The 21984-nt window shown below is 56.8% G+C and overlaps 1 protein-coding gene across 1 annotated transcript; it reads left to right on the forward strand.

The window, feature by feature from the left end:
- Window positions 1-13525: 13525 nt before the first annotated feature.
- On the forward strand, window positions 13526-21277 carry CDC42EP1 (CDC42 effector protein 1). Its single transcript, XM_030478913.1, has 3 exons — window positions 13526-13817; window positions 17124-17991; window positions 18956-21277. The coding sequence occupies exons 2-3, from the start codon at window positions 17553-17555 to the stop codon at window positions 19741-19743; spliced, it is 1227 nt and encodes a 408-aa protein (XP_030334773.1). The 5' UTR covers window positions 13526-13817; window positions 17124-17552; the 3' UTR covers window positions 19744-21277.
- The last annotated feature ends 707 nt before the right edge of the window (window positions 21278-21984 follow it).

A 21984-nucleotide genomic window follows, 5' to 3' on the forward strand; every position in this document is an offset into this window, starting at 1 on the left:
ACTGAGGCCCCAGCGGCAGATGCATGGAAGCTTTCCTCCTCCAGTCCAAGCAGCCACAGAAATCCCAGAGTGGATCTGTGTGTCCACACAGCATCCCAAAGAGCCTGCACAGGGTAACCTGCACCCCTGCCACATACCTAATTGCTCAAACCTGTGCATAACAGTGGGACTAGGAGGGGTCTAGGAGAGATGGAGTTGGGCACTGTGGTTCGGTCTAGCATCATATGCCTCCCCCTTCAAGGCTAAAGTGTTTTTGATTTTCTCTAGCAACCCCATTTTATTCTCATTTCATAACTGTGTCAAACCTCAGACCTCAGTGGCCAGGATAAGACAGCACAGCCTTTGTGCAAGAGATTCCCAGTGCAGTATCAAGCTAATAAGAAATGGTAGTTCACCTGATTCCCCCCACCCTCGGAGTCAGCCCACAGGGTAGCCCCGAGTAGTGCTGTGCATCCTCCCAGGGCTCTAGACACAACACGAAGGAGCCCTACCAACACCTTCCCAAAAGGGAGGTATCCTCAGCATCCCACTGCAGCTTCTAGACCCCACCTCTGCACGGAAACCTTTCTCTCCTCCGTCAGATAAGAAACCAATGAAGGGGGAGTATGAAATAATCTTCAGGTGTGAACTGTGCCCTCTGCCCTAAAGAATTCCCACTGCACCCACAATTAGCATCTTCATTTGTTTCTCCTCCAGGGCTGACAGCAGACACATCCCCTCTGGTGCCAACAGGGCTCCTGCACCAGCTTCAATAAGCTGGTTTGAGGGAAAGGAGGCTTTAGCAAGACCCTTTTCCCATGCTGCTCTGTTCTTTCCAAAATCAAGCACAACCACCTTCTGTGAATTGAGGTTGTATCTGTGTGATGCACAGAGCATCATATGGATACATGGCCTTTTGGTTGCAAAACATACCCAGGTATTGAGCAAACACCAGTCACACGCGCACACACAGGGCTTTCAGCACGCACCACCTCCTCTCGGATGGCATCTGTCCCAACAGGGTGGCACCCTCAGTGTATGAATTCGCTGCTGACTCACCCTCCCTGCGAGGGGTTCCAACCGCTGCCTTCCCCTCCCTTGCAAGCCCAGCGCTGCACGGCTCCCCCCCACAGGGGTGGTGCTGAGCCCGGACCACCACCAGCAGGGCACAGCTCCGGTCTCCAGCACTTACCTCCCACCAGAGGCATCCAGTTGAGTGATCAAAAGCAAGTACAAGCAAGGCTGCCTGCAGGGAACCCGCTCTGACTCAAGCCGTGTCAATTTTTGCCTGCTAGTTACTCTCTGGAAAACAACCCACAGTCTGTCTCTATCTGTCTCTCTAGTGAAAAGACTTCCTGAGCAGGACATTATGTGGTGGTAGAAGATAAGATCTTCACAGTCATGATAAAAGCGCCAAAACAAGGGGTGGTTTCCCTCATTCACCCAGAGACAGTTGAACTCTAGGCTGATGTCAAAGAAACCTCTCCCTCCACCCTGACCCCACGGGCAATGGCTGCGGTGCTTTGTGACTCAGAGCACACAGACATCAGACAGAACAGGTCCCACATCAAGCACAATCAGCTGCTCTCTTTCATGAAGGGTCTCTGAGGTCAGCAGGTACCCCAGGAACAAGCAGACCAACCTGGACTGGGTCGCTGATCCCAAAGGATCAGACAGGCAGCTCCTGAGAGGAAGGGTATGTTCCATCCCTGTGTTTTGGCCAGGGTTTGGAGGCACAGACATGAAGAGCTCGTCTTTCAGAGGGAAGCTGTGGTTGTACAAGACACCCCCAGTTCGTCTGAGATGTGTGGTCCCACCAGACTGCCAGCGCTCACAGTCAGGTATTACATTTCCAAAATAGCTTTACTCATAGCAGCTACTTCTGTGCTGGCATGCTTGAGCTCACACTAGGAATGACATTGGGGTGTTTGGGTGGGTTCTTTTGTGTTGGGTTGTTGGCTGGGTTTTGGGTTATTTTCAAATCCCAACCAAAATAGTTGCACTGGTAAAACTTTCCAAGCCACACCGGCTCACACAGGAAACCTATGACAAGCCAGCAAATGGTGAGCCACGCGTTGTTTCCACCACCAGAGGAAGGGCTTAGCATGCATGGCCACAGAGCATGACAGGCAGCTGCGTCCTCTGCAGGACCTGGTGGTGTGGGTCTGTCCGATAGCATTAAGAGGTTTGGTGGGACCCCTCGGAGGCCAGCGAGCCCGTGCTGCAAGGAGCAGGGCTGGGTATGCCAGAGCTCTGCATAGTTTGCCCCATCCTGGAAACAGCTTTAGGAACATCTGAGGCGGGGAAGGAATTCATTACATTCCTGATTGTGTGGCTAAAACGTCACCAGTATAAAGCTCAAGCTGCGGTTACAGATGGTGAGCTTAGATGCTTCATAAAGCCTTGTTCTGTGTTTTGGGAAGCGCAGTATCTTTACAAACCTACTCTGAAACCACCTTCCTATGTGGTGTCCATAATGTGAGCTGGCCAGAACATCTTCAATAATAGACTTGGTCCTTTAGCTTTTTCAATCAAAACACACTATTCTTCTCGCAGCCCAATGATTTGCAAAGACTTACAGCTTCCAACGAAGCCGTAGGGAGGAGGTTGCTAAGGTCCAGGGTGGTCTCCCCAGTCAGGTTGAGGAAGAGAGTTTGAAATAAGCTCCCTAATAAAAACGTCCACCCTGCAATAGCTGTCCCAACATGATTTGGTGTCATGAAAAAAAAACACTTCTCCGCAGTTTTTGTTCCTGTATGGAACAAAAACAAGTGCTGAAAACACAAAAGAGGTTGTGAAACAGAATTATCGACTCCAGCCTGATCTAATGGCTCATATTAGTTCACACTGGATTAGTTAACACAGAGAAAAAACCCAACACTTTTATTTTCCTAATGACACTCATCAAACTCAGTGCTTATATTAACAACCTTTACAAGGACTTTGACTACCTTCTTATGTCCCCAGCACTTTTGATAGCAGATGTAAGAGTGCCCCAGCACACTGGCAGTAGCTTGTTCTCTTCGTGTCATGACTGCAGAAGAGGAGGAGGAACAAGCCTCCTCCCCCCCAAAAAAGGGATGATTAGCCTTCATGGCAGGAAGGAAATGCATGTATCTGTGTATGGAGATAGCAAAACAAGCAGATATTTCCTTCAGCATTCCTCCTCCTCACGAACACACCCATTGCCTGGAGCTACAAAAGGCAAACTGTGTGGGAGCCTTTGGTGAGGCATTGGCAACGCATCTCCATCCTCATGAGGGCATCGAGGTGTGCAGGATGGCAAAGAAGACCAGAATTAGAGCAGGATGACAGGATTTGAGTCACTGGGATGGGCTTCCCCTCTCCAAAGCTGCCCAACTGTCCCTGGCAAGAGGGTTCCAGCTCAGCAGGAGCCTGGAAATCTCCTCACGCTTGGCTTCACCTCAGCCTTGCTCATGGTTGCCTTTTGGGCAGAAAAGAAGTGGCTGTCCAAGAAGTAAGGCAGTGGGTATGGAGCCCAGCGAAGGAGCAAACCTAACTGCAATTTGACTGCAGCCCGCAACAGCTCGCCAAACCCACCCACTTTTCCTTAGTGGTTTCCTTGCACGCTAAGGCTGCAGCCACCAGAGGTCAATGTGACCACGTCAACCTCAACCAGCTGCGGTGGACAGAGCCCCTTTGGAACAACAAACAAATATGAAGTAGGCAGCGTTTTTCCACCTCTCAGGAGATAACTGTGGGGTAGATTTGTATGTAAACTAACATCCAAAGCATTTATCACAATGTGACTTCAGCGCTATCCTGGAAAAAACGGCTTAAGAATGAAAATGTCCCTAACTAGCATCCTGCAACCACTCTGAACGGAGACCCTGTTACTTGCTTGCGGTCCTACAGGACCCCACAAGTGTTCCCATCATGCCAGGGATGCTTCATACTGGTGGTTTCATTGTCACTCAGGTGTTCTCACCAGCCCCAGACCTGCCTTGTTAGCAATAGGTGGAAATGGGCTATCTGTCCTCCCCTGAGTCCCAGTTCTGCTTCCTGAGGTGCAAGGTATGTCACAGTGAGAATGAGGTCTGCTACAGATCCAGGATGGCTGAATAAAACAAGTAGCTGACCTGCAGCCAGAGGAAGGCAAAGGGGTCAAATAAGCAGAGTCATCAATTTGCATCAGAAGTCAGACAGGAAAGAAGGGGCTGTGCAGAACAGAAATCATGCCTAGATAGCTTTGTAACAGCCAGCACTTCCTCTGCGCTCCCACATGCACCAGTTACCTTCTCTCCACCTCACCTATGCCTTTCCCTAGGCCCTCTCAGTCACCGAGAGGCCCTTTCCATCCTTTCTTTCCAACCCCTTTATCATCTATGTGGACAACCACCTAATCAGGGCAAACCAACCACTCATATTCCCCCTCCATCAGAGCTCCAGCCTCCTCTCCAGACTTGTGGGTTGTCAGGTTTCCCTGGATGAGAGATGTCTTCTCCAAGAAGACGCCACTGGACTACAGGATCATCAGTGGTCCTCTGCCCAAAGCTAGCCAGCTGCCCAGACCAAGCGTGCTTCCACCATCTCATATGAGCACTAGCTTAGGATGGGAGCAAAGACAGAACCAGAAGGCAACCCCTGCCTTGTGTTTGCAGGGCAGCTGAAGTCAAAGGCACTGAGACAGTGAGAATCACCAGCACAGGCTCAGATGCCATTGTATGGATGAGCATGCCCCAGGGTCTTTGGCGGCCAGAGTCCTTGAGAGTCATTGTCAGGCTAAGACTGACTAGGTGTTGGTGGAGGAGAGGCAGGAGGGAGTGATACCACCCCATATCACCCATAGCACTAAACACGTGCCGTACCAGAGACAGGGCCGGGGTTCATGTGTTGGGGGAGGAAGATGCTGCTCTTTCAGACCTTCCAGCAAATTTGCTCCATAAAGTAACAGACTACATAATTAACTCCCCCAAATCTCCCTTCTGCTACAATAGCTGGATATTTGAGAACATGGGTTGGCAATGTACATGGGAACGCATGTTGGCTTTTCAGCCTGCAACCGATTAAAGTTCCAGCAGCAACTGTCAGAGAACAGATCCTGGTTCACCTGGCCTTGCAATTAATGGTTTGGGCAACAAACCCCAGCTTGGTGGTTTTCTAGTCCCAGGAATATCTAACTGCCCCAGGGAGGGCAATGCAACTGCAAGAGAGGGAGGCTTTGCTGGGTCAGGACCAGGCCAGGACCTTCTCCCCTTGGCTGGAGAGCAAACCTGTCCAGGACACAGAGAGAGAAAAGAGCTGAGCGCATGCTAACAGAAGCAGTGTCTCTCTGGAGAGGGCAGAGAACAGCACTTGTAACACTGCACTAGAGCCATAGGGTGGCACCACCCCACCGTCCAACCTCTTGGGGAAGGAGGTGGTTGGGCAAAGCCCAAAAGCTTTGGGTCAACGTGGCCTTACGCTGGAGCTCTTGCAAAGGGAAGCATGTGGGGAGCCAAGGGCTGTGCCCTTTCCTACCACACAGACCTGCCAGGGCCCCTTGCTGCTGACTGCCGCGGTCCTTCCCAAGCCTTTCCACTGTGAAGATGCCAGACCCACACCAGCATGCACCCACTTCCCTCTGCTGCTGCCCTGGCTTACACTGGGCACAGCTATTCTCATCCTACAGCGGATAGGAGATCGCTGCTGCACCGAGCCAGGATCAGGCTTTCCTGCGGGACAGCAAAGGGGCAGCAGCCCCCTTCTGCTCCCATTGCCTAACGGGGTGTGCTCTAGGACATCTCTCAGAGGTGGGTCTGCACAGAGCGCCTCTCAACCCACATTCAGCATGGGCCAAGGACTGCAAACCAAAGCTGAGACACTACAAACTCGGTACAGATGTGACCTAAGCCGGAGCGTGCCAGAGGTGAAGACGAGAGCACAACATCTTGGACTTCATTTCCGCCTCCACATACCACTGTGGTCACACCAGATGCCCTGCAGGATGTGACCCTAGATAACATGGGAGGTCTTGCAGCGCTTCTTTCTGCTGCATGGGATCCGTGCTGGAGCCGTCGTGGCTGAAAGTGATGTGATTGTAACCTTCTCCTAATCACTCCTCCATGCCCAGGGTTCCCAGAGTTCCCCATTCCTGCATCCCAAAGCTGGGTATATATACATATATATATATATACCCAGCTACCTCCTTGTCTTGGCCTGAGTGGCTTTTCACCCTTCAGACCATCCCATAGAGACCAGCATCAGCCAAAGCCAGAGACAACCACAGGAGGAATCAAAGCCTGGGGTGCAGGAGCTGTGCCTCACTTCCCAGGAAGCCAACTGCAGCCTCCCCACTAGACCAGATCTTCACAAGCCCCAGGAACATAACCTCAGTCCCTCTGGCTGCTGGATGCCTATTTCTTGCGGGAAGGAGTCGTGCCCTGCCCGAGGGATGCAATCCCAGGGCTGAGAGCCATAGACAGATGTGAGCTGGAGCCCGCCCAAGAGCAACGAGCTCTCCAAGTCCTTTCCCTTTCGTGGGGGTCTGGTAGTCACATAAACAGGAAAAGCCTGGCCCTCTCCCCCTCCCTTCCATGGCTCTGCCTCCCTCCCCTCCTCTGCGGAGTGATGCAAGCTGCGGCGCTGGGCTGCTTGGCCCCCACGGGAGGAGCTGCCGCCTGGCCCCTGACCTCCAGGCTCCGCATTTCCTGTGGCAGCCGAGGAGGGAGACGAGGCCTCTTCTTCCAGACACTGGGGATGGGCGTAAAGGGGCCTCTGCGGGCCAGCCCGGTGCGGGGAGGAGAGGCTGTGGTGGTCCTCTGCCAGCAGCTCGAGGTTGGAGGAGGCAAAGATGCCAGTGGGAGCATCACTGGGACAGGGAGCCTCGGGCTGAAATGACAGGGCGAGGGCCGTGCTCCCGCCCCAGCCCTGCTGCCCGCTCTCCAAACCCTTCTTTATCTCCTGGCGCTTATTTTTTATGGCCTTCCCTTCTAAAACCAAAGGCGGCCACACCAAGAGGGACCAGAGCACATGGCTGCAAGGGAAGGGTGCAGCTCCTCCTCCAGCTCACCCGGCACAGCGCTGTTAACCCTCAGGGAGTGAAGCCCAGCCACAGGAATGGGTGCACATCATAAGATGAAAAAGCTGGGGCTACTGCCTAGGAGCATGTTACCCCTTTCCCGCAGGGAGGACTAAGCTAAGGCAGGCATCCCCTCCACACATCTCCCATGGGTCAGCACAAGGAGCAGGACTGACATCTCTGGAGGGGAGCAAAGAGAAGAGCTGAGCCTTGCTGAAGGCATTCAGCTCCCGGTCCATGCCTGGGCTCTGTGTCAGCCATGGCTTGTAAAAGCCCAGGATGCTGGCCAGATGTGAAGCCCAAGATGCTGGCAAGATGCAATACCCACTCTTTGGAGGTGCTGGATGCCTGGGGAGAAGGGGGAGGGAGGATGGCATCCCGGATGGAAACCTCTGGCATGCCTCTGCTCAGATCTCCACTCTGCCCTGGAATGCGCCCGCCAGCAGCATGTGGGAAAGTGGAGTCAGCAGAGACCTTGGATGTGTCAGCTCCCCGGCTGAGTAAACAAGAGGAGCCCTGGCAAGCGTTCAGCCCCAAGCATCCAAGACCTTGAAAAAAGGGGGTTGGAGATGAGGAGGTTCTTCTGCCCCCTCCTTGATCAACCCCTGCAAAACACCTCCTAACCTCTCCCCTACCTCAGGTGCTAACATCACCTCCTCTCACCCCTACCTTGTCTGTAGACGTGGGGGGAGAGACTCTCCCCGAGGCGTTTCCAGCACCCGGCTGTCAGATCTAACATCTGGGAGAGACACTGGCACAAAGGAGGGTCTGGGGAAGAAAGAGGCGGGATAAAGGCATTTATCACATATACACATGCACACCCATCCATGCCGCTTGGCCATCTCACAGACAGCAGGGTGCATAGAGCATGGGGAGAGCTTCCACCAGCACTACTGGCACTGCCTTGGTGAGCACAGTGATGGCCAGGACAGAGAGGCACATTATAGCTCCCAAATAAATACATGCCAGCCCCAGCTGGGGACATTCCCACCAGCAAGTGCCAGCTCCAGCCACCCTCCCTGCAGGTTTCAAGGCTCAAGGAGAGCTGCTGAACAACAGGTTTCCCCAGTGCCAGTTGGAGACATGCTCCCACCACTCTTCAGGTTGCTGGAATTGCCTCCCTTATCTCCTCCATAAAGTGTGCCCATGCCCAGCAGCTCCTCATCCCCATTCTGCCTGGGCACGGTGGCCTGGTTTGGGGTCTGGGTAAGAGGGATGGGCTGGGGAAGGTCCCCTTGCATCCCACCAGTGCACCCCATCATCTCCTGGGGGGCGAGCTCCCATGGCGACAGCACTGGGCAGCCATGCTCGCCTCCTGGCCACCGTCCCGCGTCCCCTATCGCTGCTCGGCAGGCGCGGGCTCCCAGAGAATGAGCCATTGTTCCCCAGCCCCGCGGCCTCTTCCTGTCCCCGTAGGGCTGCGAGACAAACAAAAGCAGAGCCAGACGCAGTTGGGGAGGAGGCTGGGCCTGCTCCCCTCCTCCAGATCCCGCAGCAGCCCCGCAGGCAGCAGGCAGACGGATGCCCGCCTTGGGGGAATGGGCAGGGACACCCCTATTTTTAGCTGCCTCTGCATCCCCACCCCCTTCCTTCCGTGGGCCAAAAATACACGGGCTGGATGGACAGGCAAAATCATTATGATATAAAAAGAGTCATCCAGGCCTTGTGTCCCATGGCTCCCCTGGCTTTCACCTCTTCCCCTTGTCCAGGACAGGTTCCTCAAGCATGGTCCCTCTCTCCTACCATGGATGACTTCTCTCTTCATCCCCATCCCTTGTTCCCTATGTGCCCACATCCTCTCTCCGCTCATTGCACCCTTCCTCATCCCTGCAACCCACTCCCTATCTGCGCCATGGGTGCATCCTTCTTCCCTCGACAGTCCCCTCTCCCATGTCATGCCAACCATGGGGACCTTCTCTTGAAGCCCCCCAGCTCCTCCTTTCCCCAAAGCACCTTCCCCACCTCCTCAGGCAATGAATCTCCAAAAGGGCTCTTTTCTCACAGAGCCCCCCCAGTTTCCTGCTCCTCACCCCCATCCTCTATGCACCCTCCTGCCCTCACCATCTCCCCTTTTCCTCACCCCAGCAGCATCCATCCCAGCTCCCTCCAGCATGCATGGGCTTTAAACTCCTGCAGATGTGCTCCCCCTCCTTATCCTGCCAAAGGAACATACATGGGGAAGGGCAAACAGACCCCCCCAGATGTCCCCGAGCACACAAAGTGGCTTCTCCAAGGACAAATGGATACCTGAGCCCCTGCAGTGCCCTCCTGCAACTCCTTAATGTCTATGAAAAGGAATCGGAGAATCAAGTGGCATTTGGGGCGGTTGTTCTGAGGAGATGCAATATGCATACATGAATATATACATATATATGTATATATTTACATCTCCTTTCCCAGTGCCTGGAATCACAGAGGTGTTTCCAGGCCACGGGCAGCTGTTCCTGGATTGCTTCTGGTTTATGCAACATCCTCCTTCCCCTCCCAGCCATGTCCCAAACCCCCCTTCGCTCTCCTCTGTGCCTGGGGGAAAGTTGAAGGGAAAGAGCACAAATCAGGGTCTGTCCCAGGATCTGCCCTTCCATCCTTCCTCCCACAACACCCCCCAACACTCCTATAGCACCCCACATCCCCAGACAGCAAACAGGACGAAGCTGGGCAGGGTGGGAGGAGGAAGAAGAATGAAAACATTTGGGATAGGAGAAGATGGACAGAGGGAGGGAGGCAGCTCGCCAGCAATCCTGGGAACTCATCCGTACCTCCTCCTGGGCTTTGGCAAGCCTGGAGGCTCTGAGTTCCCAGTCCAGCTCCCGGGGGAAAAGCCCCCCCTCTCCCCCTTGCAAACCCCACAAGCAGGACGTGGTCAATCCCATTCCTTCAGCCTCCCGCTGCTCCAGGAGAAGAGAGCTGGAGAAATCAGGGGGGAGAATTAGAAATGGGCTTTTACAGAGGCTGATCCACCCCCTGCTAACATGAGTGTGTCTAACCTGATGCTGTCGCCTGCCTGGTAGTGCTCACCACAACCCACCCTGGTTCAGCACAAGGATACTGGGAACTGCACCAGTCTCATTCTACTCCCTGATTATCACAAAGGCTACGGGCACAGTGTGGGGAACGCACATCCCTGGGGGTGCTGCCAGAGCAGAAATCATGCCAGTGAACAAACTATGGGGCATGAGGGACCCAGTGCCCACAAAGCCCATATGGGCATCAGGCCAGGGATGCTCTCAGCAAGACACTGATGGGTGCCTCGCAGCTATCCCTCGCCCTGGGGTTTCACTTCCTGCCACCACCTGGGCTTGATCACCCTAAAACCGGCTCTGCCTCCAGCTCATCCCTAGGGAAGCGAGACGCAGGCTGGAGGCAGCACCAAGGGCCATGGGCTGGGAGCAGGGACCTGACAGCACCAGGTTGATGGGGAGCTGGATGAGGCCACGCCAGGATGCATGATGGGACAGGGAGCCCTATGGACCCCCCTTCCCATCATGGCAGGGGTCTGTCCCCCACCCTATTGCCAGCAGTAATTCCCATACCCGCTGGTATGCACCCTCGCAGCCACTGTGAGGAGAATGGAAACATCTGGAAGTCACCCGCAAATGAGTGGCGCTCCCAGTTAATGAGGAAATATGAGCCGGAGACCCTGGGCAGCAACAGGATATCTGCTTCTTGTGCGCCGAGTGAGGCACCCCCTTCCCAATGAGCCCCCTGCCTGCCCTCCTTCCCCAGGAAATTTCCAGGGATGGGGCTCCGGGAGGGCAGGCGGGAAGGCAGGGAACAGAAATGGCAGGGAATAGAAACCCAGAGGCGAGCACCCTGTCCACAAGCTGGGATGCCCCATCACCTTCCCTCAGCTTCCCTGGGCACCAGGGAAAGGGAGAAAGGGGGTCTTTCTTCTTCTGCATCAGTCTCCTTTGGGCATTGGGTCTGTGAGCAGCAGGGGCTGCAAAGTGAGATGGGAGGAAGGACTGAGCACCTGAAGTGTGGGGCAAAGACCTCAGACCCCCCTCTCAGCATCCTTCCACCCCTCTCTCCATCCCCATTGTACTCAGCCACCCATAAGACCTCAGCCCCACGCCGGAGGGATGAGCACTAGGAAGAAGAGGGCATGCAATTTGTGCAGCCCAGTCTTTGATGTTGTGGGAATCAAAGCAAATCCTACAGCTGGGAAAGCTGCGGGGCCACTTGTCTGATCCCATGATAAGCCCAATGGCCGGTCTGTCTGTGATGGTGAGACTGGTACTGCTGCCTGGGGCAAAGGGTTACAGATGGGATGAAAGGTTGGAGAGACTGAAGGTAAATGAGGTAGCCAGGCTGGGAGGGATCCAGGCATTACCTCCTGCCCAGGGCATCCATGGGTGGTACAGTGGCTCTACAGCACCATCCAGCCCCACATTCCTCAGCTGAGGTGCATAAACAGGCTACGGAGGGGGGGGAAACAGGATTCTACGGATTCACTTTCCAGACAGCTGTATATGATAGAAGGGGGTCTTGGGAGGGTGCAAGCCCTGCTGGAGGGGCCGCACCACCTCTGCTCATACCCGAGCAGCCAGAAGCCAGGATGGGTACTGATTATTGGAGCTGGCACATACCCTGAAGTTCCCCAAAGCACTTCAGCACAGCTCCAGAAGGACAGAAGTCACAGCCCAGCTGGCATGGCCACAAGACCACAGAGTTTGGGGAGGCATGCTGAAGAGGGGGGATTTCCAGCCACCTTCCTGGAAACAGAGTCCATCCTGTCCTGGAGCGCAGAGATGCTTGGAGCAGGGGTGAGGAGGAGGCAGCGGAGAGCCGGCTCCACAAGGAGCAGAACGTGGCCCCTGTCCCATCTGGAAGAGATTTGTTCTGCATTCCCCGGCGGAGGCGGCTGCCGTCACCCGGGCTCCGCTCCCTGCCGCAGCCCCGCTGCAGGGCACAGCAATGGGGGTGAGGGGACTGAGAGGGAGCCCCATGGACTGGGAGGGGGGGAGATGGCCTGGCAGGCCATGCAGAGGGAGGGAACCCAAAGAAAGGGTCTTTTCTTGACTCTCCCACCACCCCCACTGGCTTCCTCTGAGCAGGACAGGGGGGAAGAGACATCTTCCATACCTGTGGAAAGCAGGGAGGATGCAGGTCATGCTTTCTTGTCCTTTCCCTGCTGGTGGTACAGCTTACCCCCTTCAGACCCAAGCTCCCATCTCCCTCCAAGACACAGACCGACTTAGAAGGACCACTAAAATTCACAGTCCCTCTCCTCTTCATTTGTAATGGAGAAGACCTCCACAGAAGGTCTGGACAGAGAACCCAACTATCCCATTTCACAGAGGAGAAGCCTAAGGCCAAGAGGCTGAGAACAGTGCCAAAACCCTACTGCTGCTTAGCAAACCTCTGAGCAATAAGGTGCTCCTGCCTGGGCATCCCAGTGCGAGCCACCTAAGCCTAGCGAGAAGCTAGGCTCCATTTTGACATCTTTGCAGACATCTTGTCATCCCTTCAGCCAGGCCCTGCTTAACCCCAACAAGTCTTGTCTCGCCTTTGCCAGCACAGACACCTCCCTTCTCCTCCACAGGGCCCTGAATAGGTGCTTGTGCCTGGCCAAGTGCTCCCCAGCAGAGCCACTGAGGCCATGAGGGTCATCAATGGCACTAGTGATGCTGTGCCCACCAGCAGGTTGCCCCTCATTAGGCTCTTCTGCCCTATGACCACCAAGGAACAAAGCAACAAAGCACGATGCCAGACGGATGTGGTGTTCCATGTGTGGGCAGAAACCCCTCCTGGTGCCACTAAAGAGCACCTCCTCAAACTTACCCATGCCACCCCCTTATCCTGGTCTGACACACCACCAGTGGTATGACACTCATCCTGAGCCTGTTATAAACGCCAAAGTGGCCCATACGGCATTCAGGGAGCCTGTTATCCTGCTAAAGCTCAACTCAACACTACCCACAGGTCCTGGCATGACCTCCCACCCCCATAGAATCACAGAATGGTTTGGGTTGGAAAGGACCCTAAGATCATGTAGTTACAACCCCCTGCCATGGGCAGGGACACCTCACTGTTGACCATGTCTCCCAAGGCTCTGTCCAACCTGGCCTTGAACACTGCCAGGGATGGAGCATTTACCACTTCTCTGGGCAGCCTGTTCCAGTGCCTCACCACCCTCACAGTAAAGAACTTCTTCCTTATATGTAACCCGAACTTCCCCTTTGTAAGTTTGAACCCATACCCCATTCCTGGTTGGAAGCGCTACACCATGGGCACTAGGACTTCCCATCTAACATGGGGTGGGATGACCCTATGCGATACCCACACACAGGGGGCAAACTCCTTTCCTTTGCCCCCCGGCCAGGCTCCCCTAACCAGGTTATAGCCAGCAATCTGGGTTCCCCCTTCCCCCAGATCCATTGAAGCGGGTGCATCGGGAGGCCGGGATGCTGGAGGGCGGGAAATGGCAGTGGGGAAGTGGGGAGGAGCGGGGGGGCAGAGGAGTTCCTGAAGTTTTCTGTCCTGGATAGCTGGAATAAATCTCATTTTCTCTGGTCTCTTGCCGAGGCAAGGATTGGCTCAGCGGTGCTGCAGCCCGCCCTCCTCCTTCCCACGTCCCCTCCCCGACAGCTTCACTCCCTCTCTCCGGTGGCATTGGGGCGTCAGCCTGGGAGAGCCAGCCTTGGGGGGACAGCCGTGGGAAAAGGGAGGGGGGCATGCCTCCCTTTTGTGCCCCCCTCCGCTCCGGGATGCGGCAGCAGTAACCCTCAGAGCAAGTGACGGGCCGACGGGAAGTGTCTCCCAACTTTTCATCCAGAGGACAGAGAGGAAAAATAATAACCCTGGTTTGGAAGAGGTAAATCCTGAAAGTTTTGATTCCTCGGTTTGTAGACGTGGAGGGAGGGAGAGGGGTGTCAGGAGCAGAAGGAAAAGCATGGAAAGGGTGGTTGGAGAAGGCAGAAGCGGGAGGGGTGGCAAAGCGATGGGGATGGGGAGGATGGCAAAAAAGAAAGGGAGAAGGCAGGAATGCAACAGGAAACCGGGAGGAAGGAAAGCAGGAATTAGGAGAGGGGAGACAGGAGGCTGGAGGGGAGGGAGCAAGGAGAGAAAGGGGGTGAGGAGGGGTCCCTCCTGACCCCCTCCTCTGGATACCCCTCAGAGCCCTGCAGGCTGTCGGTGCCTCAATTTTGGGGTTTGGAGGAAGAAAGGGAGCACTTTGGGACAAGGAGCCACAGAGGGGATGGCTGGAAACTGCCTGCCTTTGGAGCCCCGGCCTCCCTCCATGTCCCAGTGTGTCTGCTTGGAAAAATACCCTTGTTACACAGAGAGATATAACTACATGTATATATATAGCAGCTGGCAGCACAGGAGTCGGACTCAGGCTTGTCCGCCTACTGCCCGGCGCTGCTCCAGGGGAGCTGGAAGAGGCCCAGCCTGGCCAGCAGAGCCCTTTTCCCCCTTTCCCAAAAGCCTGTCCCTGCCAGCTTTCCCCATCCCAGAGCAGTGACCCAACGAGGGAGCCGCTGCCTCCCTCCCTCCAGGGAAAGGGTGGTTTGTCAGCACTCAGGAAGGCTGGGAAAGCCTTCCTGGCAGCCCACATCCATTTCCACTCGCTCTTCCCCCTATTGAGACCACCCCAAACTTCTCCTCGCCCTCTTTTGGAGTATGTCCCCTTTGGAAAAGGGGGGGTAAGGAAAGGAGGAGGAGGAGGAGGGAAGAGGCTGCTTTCAGCAGCTCCAGCCAACTAGACATCTGGATTATTTCCCCCCCCTTCCTGGTTTCCGCTCTTCCCAGCAAGCAGAACAGCTCTGGCCATTCCTGCCTAGTGGAAAACCAGTGGTAACCAGCTGAACTCAGGGGGAAATCAGGGGAGGCCAGGCTGGGAGGAGGAGGAGGAGATGCCGGCAGTTGGTCTTTGAGGGCAGGGGGCTTCCCGGAGGAGGTGAGCAGGGATCCAGGGAGAGGATGCTGGGGAAGGGGAGGTCGGGATGAGCTGGGGGCTCAGACAGAAGCAGTGTCCGGACAGACGGGTGGCCAGGCAGGGGGTCCCTTGCCCAGTGGAGGAAAGGAGAGTGCACGGGTCGCCCTTTGCCCACAGAATCACGAGTCTGCTTGGGCAGAGGGGAGGGCTGACAGGGGCAGAACAAGCAGGGAGACACACAAGAGGCAGAGGGAATGAGGAGAAAGGGGGAGACTGGAGGGAGGAAAAGCCTGCCAGAAACCTGCCATCCAGGTAGGGTTGGGCACTGGCTCCCTCCCTCCCTCCTCTCCCAGCACCTGATGCCTGCCAGCAGGCAAGGAGAGCCAGGGGTGCTGGCTTGTGTCCCTGTGGTGGCCAAGGGACAAGGAAGGAGAAACTCTCCTCCTCCCAGCTCCCCACTCAGTGGTTCTCCAGGCAGGGAGCAAGGGGATGCTCTCCTCCCGCATACCCCTATATCCCTCACCTCCCCACCTTGTCCCCAGGGTGATGCTGCCCCAGTTCCCACAGGGCAGCTCTGCTGTGCAGGGGACCTGGGGTGGGCTGGGGCAGTCCACCCCTTAGAGTAACCCTGCTGAAGGGCACACTCCCACTTTGGGTTTCTCAGGGGCTTCAACATGCAGAAGGAAAGGAAAACTCGAGGGCTGTAACTTGCCTAATACCCTTTCCTGGGGCTGTGAGTGTTCCTGGGGGATCCAAAATGACAGATCAAAAACCAGGTTGCACCTCTCTCCCTGCAGTCCCGAGATGCCTGTTGTGCTGCAGGGACCACCCTTGTGGCTTCCTTGCACTCCTGACCCAGTGGCTATGGGTGGGCTTCTGCCAGAGGGAGGAAGCTGCCCCCAGGTTGTCCTCCCACCCCAAAGCTGTCCCAGCCACGAGGCACCACTGCATGACCTCCATGAGCAGGAACAGACATGGGCTGCGTGAGCCAGGGAGCTGGGGGCCAACCTGCCACTGTCCCCACTGCCACCGGCCACTGCCACCCCGGGAGGCAGCCAATGGTGCTGGAGCTGCCAGGGGAGGTTTGTTTTCCCTTCCGCAGGCATTAACCCCTGGCAGATAAGAGGGGCCCTGGGTGAGCAAACAAGGCCAGGGCAAGGCGAAAACACGTGTAGCCTGCCAGGAAAGCAGCTTCATGCCCAGGGCTCCCCCTTGCCAGAGGCTCTGCCACCCTGGCATCGCCTGGCTGCTCTGAGGTGACCTGGGGACAGGCAGGCAGAGTGGCATTGGCAAAGCCATGCAGGGATGGGGGTACCCACACAGGGATGGAAGGATGCAAGGCTCCTGCATCACCTCTTGCCATGCTGCCCTCTATAGTGGGTCCTGCTGAAAGGACCCAGCTCCATCCTGTTCCCCAGACCCCTAAGTGGGGACTAAGCCCAGGGAGGGCCCTTTCCTGAGGAGGGTGTCCGGACCACTGATGCTCAGAGGTGTCCCACATCCCAAACCTTCTCCTTTCCCCATCTTGCCCTGTTCCTCTTACCACACACAGCAGCGGGGGATCTGAGTGTCACCTCTCTGCCATCACACATCTGGCTGCTGCCTCCCTGCCTGTGCCCCAGTACCCTGAGTGCAGGGACCTATCCCACCTTCTCTCCCACCTTCTCTCCTCACCTCCCTTGCCATGCCTCAGTTTTCCCTGCCTGCAAAGCAGCTGCCCTCCCTGCACCCTACCTCCCTGCTGCTCCAACATGCTCCAGCACCCGAGGGCCTACAGAGTTCAACAAACAAACCAATATACAAACAGTGTGTTTTTCCTCCCTGCCACCCCTCCTCCCCGAGAAGCACGCAGTCCCCAGGCCTCACCCTCTGCCCAAGGGCTCATCTGAATAGCAAAAAGAAGGGAGAGGTTTCTTACCCCGGGAGCCTGGGCTCTGGGAGGAGGTCCTGCCTGGGAGGGAAATCCTCAGCCTGTGTCGCGGCATGGGTCCGGCAAAGCTGCTTTGGAGGCAGGGGAAACTGAGGCACACCAAGTGAGGTCAGAGGGAGGGTGTTTTGGTGGGAAAGCCTTTTTCTTCCTCCCCAAGACAAAGGCCAGGCAAGGGGGACAGCCAGTAGCAACCTCCCCACTGTTGTATATCCACCACCTTTAACCTCCCCAGCCAGTCCTGGTGCACAGCCCACATGGTTGGGAAGATTCTCTCTGAGTTCTTCACCATTCACTCCTCTTACCTTGTCTAGGTGGCCACCGACACCAAGGCGTTTGCCCTGCCCAAGCTCCCGTCACCCGCTGCCCCATCCGTGACCCGCTCCCCTTACCCAACAGCAGCAGTGCCAGAAGACAGTGGATTAACCCCTAAGCCTGCAGCCAGACGCAGCCTCCAGCAGCCTCCACAGCACCTGGGGTGACCCCAGACACCCCCTGGGGACACCTCTGCCTCCCACTCATTGTGGGCGGCTTCATGAGCACAACGTAGAGCAGGGAAGCAGGGGACAGGCGCCCTTCCCACCTGCGGAAAGCCAAGGTGACGTGAGCCATCCCACCAAGAACACCGGAGCAGGAGCGATGGGGAGGCCCGGGATGTGACAGGACACCCCAGTGCTGGAAGCCCAGCAAAGGCTGGTTTTGGGGGTGTTTTTCAAAGACAGGGGCAAGGTGAGGGGTGCAACATGAGCCTGGGGAAGCTGCCGGTGCTCAGCTGGGTGTCAGGCTCCCACGGGAAGCGGCGGCTGAAGTCGGAGCTGACGCCGGACATGATCAGCCCACCGCTGGGGGACTTTCGGCACACCATGCACGTGGGGCGCGGTGGGGATGTCTTCGGGGACACCTCCTTCCTCAGCAATCACGGTGGAGCCGACACGGCCAAAGCCAACAACTTCTTCGCCCGGACGCTGCGGCACGTCCGCCGGACGCCGCTGAGGAGCCGGGGCAGCGGGAGCCAGACATCGCCGGCCCCCCCAGCCATCTCGCCCATCATCAAGAATGCCGTCTCACTGCCACAGCTCAATGAGGGCACATATGATGGCGGCAGCAGCAGCCGGGGCTTGAGCAGCAAGTTCTCCTTCAAAAGTGCCTCCAACAGCTTCTCCAAGACACACCAGACCTACGGTGAGTGAAGCGCAGGGCAGAGGCTGGTGCCCAGGCACAGTGCATCCTCTGCAGCCCTTCTCCATCGCTCCGTGCCTCAGTTTCCCACTGAGGGACTTTAGGCTCTCAGCAGAGACAGGACGTTTAAGAGTCCCCTATGAGGAGATAACCCTAACCTTGCTTTCAGTTGTGGTCCTTGCTCCCGCCCTTGGCAGGTCTCCCCCAAAGTGGGACATGGATGGTTTCTCCTCTCACAAAGCTGGCAGCCCATGTGGAGTCATCGTGAGGGGGTGCCCTCCATCTCCCTTCCCCATAAGCAGCCTCCCCAAGGACACCAAAAGGGCATTGGGGCAGTGGGGCAATGCCCACACCAAGGTTGCGAGGTCAAGGAGACCCATGGCACAGCCTTCCCTACCTTCATACAGATGATCTAACCCTGTCCCTAGGTGTGCAACCTCCCCCATCTCCAAGAGACTCCATCTCATCTCCTCCTTCCCCATTGTGCCCACATCCCTCCCCACTGGTCAGGGTCCAGGAGGGACCTTTGGGAAGGATGGAACGGGACAGCAGGGTAGCTCTTCTCTGGCCTCACAGCACTGGACTGTGGCTCAGCTTTTCCCCAGGGAGGGAGGTCTGGAGCAGACGATCTCGGGAGGGTGGGATCTGGGGGTCCTGCAGCAGCCGGGGGTGATGGCTGGGCTCAGAGGGAAAGGCAGGCTGAGGCAATGCTGCCATCTCCTGGTCCTACCTGCCTGGATCAGCCCCCACCAGCATCCTCCCAAGCCCAGAGCCCACCTGAAGACCCTCTGCTGTAACTCGGAGCTTTGGAGATGTCCAGGCAGACACCGGCTTGTCCTTTAGAGGCCAGCTCCAATGATGGGAGTGTGCCATTTCGGTGTCAGTGTCCCTTGTCCCCCTCAGAGGTAAGGCAAGCTTCCTCCCACCTCACCATCCCATCTCACCAGCCATCCCTTCTGCATTGCAGGGCTGGAGTCTGGGTTTTGCACCATCCCTCGCGTCCCTCGCTTGGAAAAGGCCCAAGAGAGCTCCTTCCCTGGGGAAGCAGAGCTGACACGCTCAGACTCCCTGCTCTCCTTCCGCCTGGACCTGGGGCCCTCCCTCATGAGCGAGCTCCTCCAGGTCATGAGCTTCTCCGAAACCAACGGCAGTGAGGTGGGGCAGAACAGCCCAGACCTGTGCGGTGAGGGGACCAGGGATGGTGTCCCTCCAGCACTGGGAGAGGACAAGGCAATGTCCAGCTTCTGGGACCGCTCTGGGCAGAGCAGCCTGTCACGGGCCAGCTCGCTGCCAGGACTGTCAGTCCGTGCCAATGGAGAGGCACACGCCATCGAGGGCACTGGAGAGGACTCTGCCTGGGCCTCAGGGCTGGGTACATCACCCAGAGGGACCCCGTGGCAGGGCCATTGGAACGACTGCACCATCGAGGCAGGAGAGTTTGACCGGGAAACACAGGTCCTGGCCCGTCACTATGGTGGGACCAGCACCCCACGGAGCTCGGAGAAGGGTGAGGGTCCCCGGCAGGCCCGGACGCAGACCCTATGGGAGAGCCCCAGCAGCAGCTTGTGGCGGTCACAGGTGACAGGGGGTAGCCGATCCCCTGAGGCCACTTGGAACCAAGGAGATGAGGACGAGGAGGAGGAGGAAGAGGCCACGTTCTCCAACCTGCAGGAGGGGTATGCTGGTGCCCGGGGGGGGCGCAGCAACTCCTTCGAGTATGCCGATGAGGAGGAGGATGATGAAGTCAAGGTGTGAACTGCCATCACGGCCCCTCACCAGAAGCACTGGTGCTGGGGTCTTTGCCCTCCTCCCTGTCCCCTATCCACAGGCACCAGCGTCACCAGCAGACCCAGCGGGCAACCTCCTTGCCAAGCTGGGGGCACTGAGGATGCTGGAGGGGGGCAGGAGAAGAGCCCATCTCCTGGGGGGCTGCCTGGAGCTGCGCCAGGCTGCTGTGGGGGGGTGGTGAGGGCTGTGCATCGCAGCACCAGGCACTGTGGCCCTTAGACTGCCATTAGACACCAAAGGGACATTCCAATGTGCCAAAGAAACCCCCAAACCCCTTCCTACTCCATCCGGTTCCCCCTAGCACCCTCTCTTCCATCCCTCAGCCTGGACCTGCCAGCATGTCTGGGGATGTGCTCCCTTCTCCCACCAAAGCCTCCAACTGCCCTCTGTGCTGGCACCGGTGCCCTTGTAGAGATAGTCCCACCGATAGTTCTGGCACATACAGGATGGGGGTCTCCCCAGCTCCAGCTGGTGCAAGACCTTCCATATAGCACATCTATCTACCAGGGGAGGTCAGCTGGGGGCTCAAGGCTAACCCCAAGGAGCTGGGCTTTTTCCCTCCCCCCCCACCAATAAGGCTGTGAGCTCAGTGTTCAGGAGGCGAGAGCACCCACAGAGATAACCAAAAGGGTCTTTCCACTTGCTTCCTGCTGCTGAGCATCACTTAGGACAGCTCCTTTTCTGACCTTCACCTCCCTGCAGCAGGGAGGAGAGAAACTTCTTGTCTGGCTGGAGGCAGAGGCAAGGTTGTCAGGTCACCACATTCTGCAGTTCAGGCCCAAAAACCCCATTCCCCCCACCTCAGAACAAGGAGACTCCCACTCTGCAGCCACTCGGTCTGTTCCACCCCTTCTCCATCCTTGCCTCCTCTCCCCATTCCCCACACATATATCCCTCTTTCCAGGGCACCCCTTCCCAGGGGTACGCAGGGAGGATGGCTAATGCCACTTGCCAAGCAACGTGGCTGCCCTGGAACGAGCTGCCCCCCACGCTGCCCCAGTGCAAACTGGCCTGCACAGAAGCGCCTTTGTGCCGCGGTGTGGAGCCGAGATGCTCGGGGGCTGAGGTCACCGGAGGGACCCTCACAGGATGCCCCTTGTTCTCGGGGACAGGCGGGGGGAGATGCTGGGCCATGGCGCAAGGCTCGCCCACCGCCCGGCTGCTCCTGGCAGGGAGCTCTGCAGAGCAGAATACAGAGCTCTGGTGTGCACGTGTGTTCTACGTGGAAGTGCTGTTTGCAGTCTGGCCATCGAGGCTACAGGCAAGCCAGGGATGGCGGCAGCTTCAAGGAGTCCCCAGCTCTGGCCATGGCACCCAGCAGGACTAGCCGTATCACCCCTGCACCCTCTGGCTCTCAGGATGAGTTCCCCCCCACCCTCTGCTTCCCAGACCATAACTCAAGCTCCAGTCCAAAGACCCATATCTGTGGAATATCCTTTCTGCCTCCACTCTGTATCCCATGCACTTATTATTGTCCTTATTAAAACACTTTTGATACTAACTTCGCCTCTGGTGCCTCCCCTCAGCTGCAGCGACCTTATCTTCCTTGTTACACCTGATGGTGTCCCGGCCACAAAATCCCATCCTCTCTGCTCTCAGCAGGATTTGCCAGCACCTCTGGGATCCCTGGATTAACTAGCCTGGTACTTTGCCACTCACCGTGGCTAACACACAAAGCAACCTCCTATTCACCCAGACCCACCTAGCCCACAGGAGGCTGCAAAGCCTCCTCTCCAGCCCAGCAACAGTTCATTTGCAGACTGAAATAGATCAGTACCCTTCCCAAAGCTGGCTTGGCTACAGCACTTCCAGCCCATCAGACATCCCGATGCACTCGGGCAGCAGCAAATCCCCCGGGCTGGGTAGCAAGGAAGTGGAGGAGGAGGGCAGGGGCACTGCCACATTGCCCTGCACCCTGCTATCTGTAAGGTGCTTTTCTACTCTTACCATCCTCCCATCCTGCTTGAAGTGCCCCAATGTTTGCTGTCACACATCCATCTCATTTAAGGCTGGTGAGACACTTCACTAATTAGAACAGTAGCATCTGATAACCGACATTAACTGCCTGTAGTCCAGTGCAAGGGACACAGACTGGGAGGTGCTGAGCCATGTAGCCCAGCCCAAACCCTGTCCTCCCCCCCCACTGCCTTCCGCTGCCTCACTTTCTGTGAATAGGGTTCCATGGGGAAGTATCAGAGTAATGGGTAA

Source organism: Strigops habroptila, chromosome 3, assembly GCF_004027225.2.
Source record: "Strigops habroptila isolate Jane chromosome 3, bStrHab1.2.pri, whole genome shotgun sequence".
Lineage (NCBI taxonomy): Eukaryota > Metazoa > Chordata > Aves > Psittaciformes > Psittacidae > Strigops > Strigops habroptila.